Source organism: Perognathus longimembris, chromosome 26 (assembly GCF_023159225.1).
Source record: "Perognathus longimembris pacificus isolate PPM17 chromosome 26, ASM2315922v1, whole genome shotgun sequence".
Classification (NCBI taxonomy): Eukaryota; Metazoa; Chordata; class Mammalia; order Rodentia; family Heteromyidae; genus Perognathus; species Perognathus longimembris.
The window spans coordinates 3,838,833-3,846,618 of record NC_063186.1 but is presented as its reverse complement, the minus strand read 5'-3'; the positions used below and the strand labels follow the sequence as shown (position 1 = coordinate 3,846,618).

Here is a 7,786-nt window from a genome sequence, read left to right as displayed (position 1 = left end):
TACCTGTTTTAATATTTAAATAATTTCCTGAAATCTTATATTTTGTTTTTGCCAGTCTTGGGCCTTGAACTCAGGGCCTAGGGACCGTCCCTGGCTTTTTTTTGCTCAAGGCTAGCACTCTGCCACTTGAGCCACAGAGCCACCTCTGGCCTTTTCTATATATGTGGTGCTGAGGAATCGAACCCAGGCCTTCATGTATATGAGGCAAGCACTCTTGCCACTAGGCCATATTCCCAGCCCTCCTGAAATGTTATATATCATCTCCAATTGCAATTTATTTCTGATGGACATTAAGCTGATTGGGGACCAGATGATCATGAAAAGGAGGGACACATAATTATATGTACAAAACTGACGGGGCTTTGAAAAACATAAATATACCTCTTTTTGAATACATCAAAATATATTTTATAGTCATTTTAACTCCCTGAAAAAAATTCATGTGTCCTCTGCGTTCATAGTGCCATACTGCAGAAGACGTGTTTGCATGAAGCACATGAGCAGTGAGTGCCTAGAAACGGAGGTTAGTGACATAGGTCAATAAAGACCGTACAGGAAACGTTCATGCGTTTGTGTCTCAAAACATATAAAAGCCTAAAGACAAAGTTGATATCTTAAATCCCCTTTTAAAACTTCATTATTACAAAGGTATTCCTCGCATTAAAAATCCAACTCGAAAAATAGGGTCTCAAAAAAATCACATATGTACACATAATAGGAAGTGAAGTCCACGTCTTATGCTTCCTCATCATCATCGTCATCTACTGCTGCATAGATGGCTTGATTCCTCCTCTTGATTTTCTTTCTCTGTTCGGGTTCGTGTTCACTGCTCAGCCTCTTCAGCGGCACCTCAGTGAAATCCTTCCCATCATCCTCTGGGGTCCCTTTGCTACCCGGTGGAGAGCCCGGTAGGTCATCAGAAGACACAATCATGGACTCCGGCAGGATCCTCACGTCGGAAAAGCTTGTGGAGAGATCAGAAGCCTGACTGCAAGAAGGTTCTACCGAGGGAGTGTTCATGTCACTGGGCAAACTCGCACAGCTCTCCCCGTCCCCCTCCTCCCCCTCCCCCTCCTCCTCCTCCTCCAGCGTGATCTCATCGGGATTAATGGAGGACAGGGCGGAGGTGTCGGGGGTGTATTCGCTCTGGTCTTCCGCAGAGTCGCTGCTCCCCTCCTCCTGCTCTTCGTCCTCCCCACACGGGGGGGGCTCCTGCTTGGCCTCCTGAAGCCTCACGTTAATGTCCGTGATGCCGAGCTGGGCGCAGAACTCGGTGGTCTGAGGGTTGATCCTGTGGAGCGGCTGCCCGGGGGCCTGCGGCTTGCTGGGGTCGTAGCAGGGCGCGGTGACGCTGAAGTTGCAGGGCACTTTGAGGTCCTGGTGCATGCTGTCCAGGACCTCCTTCATGGCTTCCTCGGTGGCACTGTAATCCCACCTGGAAGGGGCGAGCCACGTCCACAGGTTAGCCCCTCACGTAAGAACCGGCCCGGCCGGCAAGCCGCGTGCACGGAGAGGAAAGGAATCACCCGGCAAAATCCTCTATGGTGAGACTGCTTCGAAACTCAAAACTCTTGGGCTGGGGATATGGCCTAGTGGCAAGAGTGCCTGCCTCATATACATGAGGCCCTGGGTTCGATTCCCCAGCACCACATATACAGAAAATGGCCAGAAGCGGCGCTGTGGCTCAAGTGGCAGAGTGCTAGCCTTGAGCAAAAAGAAGCCAGGGACAGTGCTCAGGCCCTGAGTCCAAGGCCCAGGACTGGCCAAAAAAAAAAAAAAAAACCCCAAAAAAGAAATTCAAAACTCTTAGCGAAACAAAACAAAACGTGGCGATTCCCGCCTCAAAAACCAGCACCATGACTCCAATCATTACCATCACATCCATGCGCTCAGAAACCGTGGAATGAGGCTGTCCCCTTCCTCGTCTCCCTTGGGAGAAAACGTGTAGCTTCTCCCACTGTAACAATCAGTCAACCCGCAGTTGTTCTCACACTTATGCCTGCCCGGGCCGGGGGTGGGGGGTGGGGGTAAGGGCTACACCCACCCGGGCTGAAGATGCCACCCCAGCACTGGGCCTCGGAGGTTCTGTCAGGTCCGCAGACAGGCTTGGTAGGTTTGCCCCACGCCCAGGTCCCAGGAGACCCCTCCCCTGGCCTTGCGTCCGTCCCACAGACCGAACACCACGACACGAAACGACGCGACAGGCACGCAGCCGCAGCGACCTCCCCGCGCTCACCGTGCGTGCAGGCCGTTGTTCTCCGGCGTGTTCCACAGGCCCCCGGTCACGTTCACCAGGTCGTCCGTGGCGCGGAGCACGGCGAGCCATTCCACGTCGTACTCCAGCTGGTCGGAAGCACTGGGGTCGTGTGCGATCTCTAAGACCTGGGGGAGAAGGCAGCACGAGGGGTGACGCGTGCACGCTACGGATGGCCCAAGGAGGGTAGGACAAGCTAATCAAGTCATAAAGGAACTGACGCCAGGCGCCAGTGGCTCATGCCTGTAATCCCAGCTATTCAGGAGGAGGAGATCTGAGGGTTACAGCCAGCCCTGGCAGGCGGGTCCCCGGGAATATTACCTCCAATAAACTACAACGCCGGAAGTGGGGCTGTGGCTCTCAAGTGATAAGAGTGCTAGCTAGCCTTGAGCAAAAAAAAGCTCAGGGACAGTGCCCACGACCCGGGTTCAAGCCCCAGGATTGGCAGAAGAAAAGAGAAAGAAAACAAACGTTTTAATCACTGCAAGAGTTAAAGACTGTATTGCGAAATATTTTGTGTTTACCTGAAGAAAGTCTCTATGTGGTAAGCATTTGTCCAAGGCTAAAAATCTCGTCGCTCTGGCTGTCTCTCCTTTATCCGTGGCCTAGACAAGATAAGACAATTACAGAATATTAAGGCACCGCCAGTAATTCACATTTGGACTACGACAGTATCACAAATGCTCCTAAGCTATGTACCATCAAATGAATGTTACTTTACCTAAAAAAAATCCTACATTCACTGTGCAATGGAGGGCAAGGCTGGACTGGGGTGCATGTCTCAAGTGGAAGAGCTCCTGCCAACCAAGCAGAAGGCCCTGAGTTCAGTCCTCAGTATTACTGAAAAAACAGTCACCCAAACTGGATCAAACTGACATCTGCATAACTCTGAAAACACAAGTTCAATCACTGAATTGTATGCAAATTTCCTGCTATATAATTATCCAAAAGAGCTTTTTTTTGGGGGGGGGGTAACAAGTGAACGGACAAAAAGCAAGCAGGGAGAAATCATGAATGTGAAGGTCATCCACGAGTCTCCCTGAAAAACCCAAGTGCTGGTGGGCGCAAGTCCTCACGCCTGTCATCCTAGCTACTCAGAGATCTGAGGACTGAGGTCCAAAGCCAAGCCTGGACAGAGGAGTCCATGAGCCTCTTATCCAGATTGACCAGCAAACACTCAACAAGTAGAGCCGTGGCTCAAGTGGTAGAGCACCAGACTTCAATAAGAGCTTAAAGGCCTGAGGCCAGACCTTACTAACCAGTACAACACAAAACTGAGAACCAAAAGGGACGCCCAGAAGGGCTTATTTCTGCCGGGCACTGCAGGGCTCAGGTCAGCCCTCAATTCCCTCCCCACTGCGCCCCGCCATCTTCCCACCAAACTCAGACTGCTCTGTAATTGCTGGCTTCTCCACCACGCCGAGACCGAGCTACTCAGAGGAGGTGAGTGACTCTTGTTCGTCTCTCCAGCTTGACAACTGCGCCCACCGCGTCTAGTTCGAGGTGAGAGAGAGGGGGGACTGGGCTCCCCACCTCATGCTGCATCAGGGCTGCGAATTTGACGTGGAGGTGGGCGGAGAACCAGTAAGTGGGCTTCAGGTGATCTAGAAGCTCCGAGGCCGCCGGGCTGCCCAGTGTGTTATTCTCCACCTCTTGTCGGAAAAAGGACTTGGTCTTCAGGAGTTGCTTCTTATTCCCGTAGTGGTAGATGCTTCTGGGCCAATCGTGAGATAAGAATATATCTATAGGCTGCTTCAGCTTTGAGAACGGAACGGGAAGGAAAACTCTCAACAAGAGCTTCATTAGCCAGAACGATCCCGTCCCTTGTCTCTACCACTGAGACGTCTGCAGAATTCATCCCAGGGACCCATCCTAACACATGAGGCTGTTCACCCATCGAAGCAGAGGAACGGCTTTTCTCTGCCTCAGCAACCATCCTAAGTGTCCCATAGCTGGGACTGCAATCGTGAAGCACGATGCTTGGCTTTGATACCTAATTCTTTACTTTTACCTTAAGTATCTGAAAGAATTCTTAACTATTAAAAGAAAAATCAAAAGTCTAGCCACCTGTGAAACTCCTAAAAAGCAATTCAAACTCTCTAAATTCTACAAATATTAAATGGCTGTTCTCTGAAGTAGCATAATCATAGGGTCAAAATGCATTTTGGTACAAAATCACCTCACTTTTAATGTCAAGTCCGCTGTGATGTCCTTTTTACATACCTGTTTTAGTTTATAGACTTCAATATTCCTCACATGATATATACTCCTTATTGTAGATGAGTTGTAAGGAGGACACTCAAAATGACCTTAAATGAGAAGACAAACAAACTATATTATATCAACAGTCTTCCCAGGACTGATACAACATGCATGCATGGAAATAAGCGCATAGCCAAGAGCCTATCTTTGTAAATCCATGCTAGAGGTTAAAAACATACAGAACAGCCAGGCATGGTGGCTGCTACCTGTAATCTTAGCTACTCAGGAGGATGAGATTTGAGGAACATTATTCAAAGCCAGACGGGGTAGGAAAGTCCATGAGACTCTTATCCAAAGAGAGCCAGAGTGAAGCTGTGGCTCAAGTGGTAGAGTGCCTTGAGCATAAAAACCCAGAGAGAGGGGGCTGGGAATGTGGCTCAGTGCGCTTGCCTAGCATGCACGAAGCCCTGGGCTCAATTCCTCAGTACCACATAAACAGAAAAGGCCACAGGTGGCGCTGTGGCTCTAGTGGTAGAGTGCTAGCCTTGAGCAAAAGAAGCTCAGGGTCTGTGCCTGGGCCCAGGACTGGCCAAGGCCCTGAGTTCAAGCCCCAGGACTGACACACACAAAAAGAAAAACCACCATACAAAGCAAAAGAACAGGAATAGACTTGTGACTTGACAATTGCTGAAAACATGCTGTTTGATACACTGTTCCCAGCTTTCCCAGGTATCCTGGAAATACAGAGTAATCTAGTGAATGATAAACAACAATTGGGAACAGAGCTTGCCTGGCAAGGAGAAAGATAGGAAAGAATGAGGATAAAAGTCAGGTGAATGCCAGGCACAGCTTTTTAGGAGGCTGAGATCTGAGGATCACAGTTCAAAGCCAGCCGGGGCCAGAAAGTCTACGTGAGTCTTATCTTCACTAAACTACTAAAAAAGCTGAAGTAGAGCTAAGGCTCAAGTGTAACCTTGAACAAAAAAAAAAGGTCAAGGACAGAGCCAAGGCCCTGAGTTCAAGTCCCAGGACCTGCACAAAAAAGGCAAAAAAACAAGTAAAATGAAACATAAAAATTAAGAATAAAATTATTCACAGGAGAAATAAAGTGCAATAAGTCAACAGCGTATGTCATTCTTGCATTACTCTACGGAGGGTAAGTTCTAAAACTGTAGAACAAGTTTTCCCAACGATAATACCTTTCCGGTAGTCGTGAGATTTGAAGATCCCAGAGATGCCACCAATCCTCACACCTCGGTATTTCACCACACCTGCCAAACCTGGAAAATTGCGCAGTGAAATCAAGTTACTGCTGGGCCCCAGAGGCTCACGCCTGTAATCCTGGCTACTCAGGAGGCTGGAATCTGAGGATCGCATTTCAAAGCCAGCAGGAGAGGAATGTCTATGAGACTCCTATCTCCAATTCATGACCAAAAAGGCCAAAAGTAGAGCTGTGGCTCAAGTGGTAGAGCGCTACCCTGGAGCATAAAAGCTCAAGGATACAGCCCAGCCCAGGCACTGAGTTCACGTCCCAGGACCCACAGTAAATAAGTAAATAAATAAATAAAATTATCATAGACAAAGGCAATCCCTTTTGTAAGAGAATAAATACACTTTGCAGAGGCCTGGAATTCAACGCAGCCCCACGTAATAACCACGTCAATTAATGTCCATGATAAAATTAACAACAAAATGACATTGCGAAAACACCACTGTACCTCAAGATGCTGCCTAATTAATAGAAATTCCAACAAGCCCCCCCCCCCCCCGCCCCGCGATCACATACCTAAATAATAAATGTTGGGCGCCACCCAGCCACCGTAGGGTAACTCTTGCAAATGATTCGAAGCCTCATGGTTTCCGCCGATGAAGATCGTGAGAACCGGGGCCTTTTTCTCTCCGGAGTAATACCTAAGAACACAGAAAGAGAGTAAGTTCTCAGTCGTCAAATCCAGCAGGGATGCAGACTAACGGCTGGAGGGCAAAGCAGATCTCGCTCAAAAAAAAAAAAAAAAAAAAACGTTGGCAAGCTCTTGGTAAAGGATCTCCTTGTATCCAGCCTTGACTTGAGGCTGAGATCTGGGGGTCCAGCCAGGCTCATAGCCGGCCTGGGGGTGGGGATGGTGGTCAACGCCAGGAGACTCTCCTCTCCAATTCGCCATCAAAAAGCGGGAAGTGGAGCTGTGTCTCTCCAGTGGAGGAGCGTGGGGGCCCTGAGTTCAAATCCCACGCGCCACCCCGGGCGGGGCGGGGGGGTGGAGGGGAGCGCCCTTCCCTCGGGCGCGGGCCTCACCGGTAGAAGGTCTGCATGTGCCGGTAGCGGGGCGGCACGGCCATGCAGCGCAGGTCGGCCTGGTTGCGCACGGCCTGGAAGTCGCCGCAGCACAGCAGCAGGTCCACGGGGCCCGGGCCGCGCCGCTCCGCCACCGCCAGCGTCTCGTAGATCTTATCCAGCTCGCCGTGGCAGCAGCCGGTCACCGCCACCCGCATCGTGCCGCCCGCCGCGCCCCGCCCCGCCCCGCACCGCACGGACGCCGCCGCCGCCGCCGCTTCCCGCCAACCACATCGACGCGCCCTGCCGCGGCGCCGGCCGCCGCCGCCTGCGACCCGCCGTGACGTCACTTCCGGCCCGCCGGCCTCGCGAGAGCGGCAGCCCCGGAAGCGCGCGGCCCACGCGCTGGAGGCCCGGGAGGGGGATGTTCATCTCCGTGTCAGCACGCGTCTCCGTGCGCCGTGCTTCTGTCCACGCGGGACACGTTGCCCCAGATCATGCCGTCCTCAGTATCCAGAGTGCAGCCGGATACAGACGCGTGCTGCGGGTACGACACGACCTGAGAGCTGTCACGTGATGGAGCATAGTATGTGTTATAATATGTGCTGTACTAGAGCCTGTGCTATAACGTACGGTGCACGGCATATACAGCATGCAGCGTGTGCAGTGTGATACTACATGATGTGCACGCACCACATAATACGCATGCTACGGGCCATACTATAACACAGGTTATATATGTTATATGCTTTGTCACACGTAGAGCTATAGCATGTGGCACCTATTTATATATACTATACATGAGAGGACAGGTCCCGGCCATCCCAGGGGACCCTGCGGAGATCATCACAGGCAGGAGAAGAAGGTTCATGAGGAGGTTTATTAAGTGGGGCCATAGTTCCCACGGGAGAGGGAGCAACATGGCTGTCTGCACCTTATCCAGGTGGCAGCTTCTCTCTCTGGGGGTGTAAAGGGGAAGTAGGTAGGTAGTGAGTAGGGGTGGCTCCTTAGGTATGGGTGGATCTGGGGGGGGCTGGTGGGAGGAGCTGAGGACCTGA

At 51.2% G+C, this 7,786-nt stretch overlaps 1 protein-coding gene across 1 annotated transcript; it reads right to left on the bottom strand.

The window, feature by feature from the left end:
• Nucleotides 1-257: 257 nt before the first annotated feature.
• On the bottom strand, nucleotides 258-6,967 carry Dbr1 (debranching RNA lariats 1). Its single transcript, XM_048334979.1, has 8 exons — nucleotides 6,750-6,967; nucleotides 6,243-6,367; nucleotides 5,656-5,736; nucleotides 4,478-4,563; nucleotides 3,788-4,012; nucleotides 2,779-2,859; nucleotides 2,237-2,382; nucleotides 258-1,435 (listed from the first exon to the last, which is right to left on the bottom strand). Exons 1-8 carry the CDS (start codon nucleotides 6,944-6,946, stop codon nucleotides 736-738), a joined length of 1,641 nt encoding a protein of 546 aa, XP_048190936.1. The 5' UTR covers nucleotides 6,947-6,967; the 3' UTR covers nucleotides 258-735.
• Nucleotides 6,968-7,786: the final 819 nt, after the last annotated feature.

Coding starts and splice junctions, on each gene's coding strand:
- Dbr1 (XM_048334979.1), bottom strand. CDS start 6,946: ATGCGGGTGGCGGTGACCGGCTGCTGCCACGGCGAGCTGGATAAGATC. Junction 4,013..4,477: donor AAGTCTATAAACTAAAACAG/GTATGTAAAAAG, acceptor CCGTTCTCAAAG/CTGAAGCAGCCTATAGATAT. Junction 1,436..2,236: donor AACAACGGCCTGCACGCACG/GTGAGCGCGGGG, acceptor CGCCCCTTCCAG/GTGGGATTACAGTGCCACCG.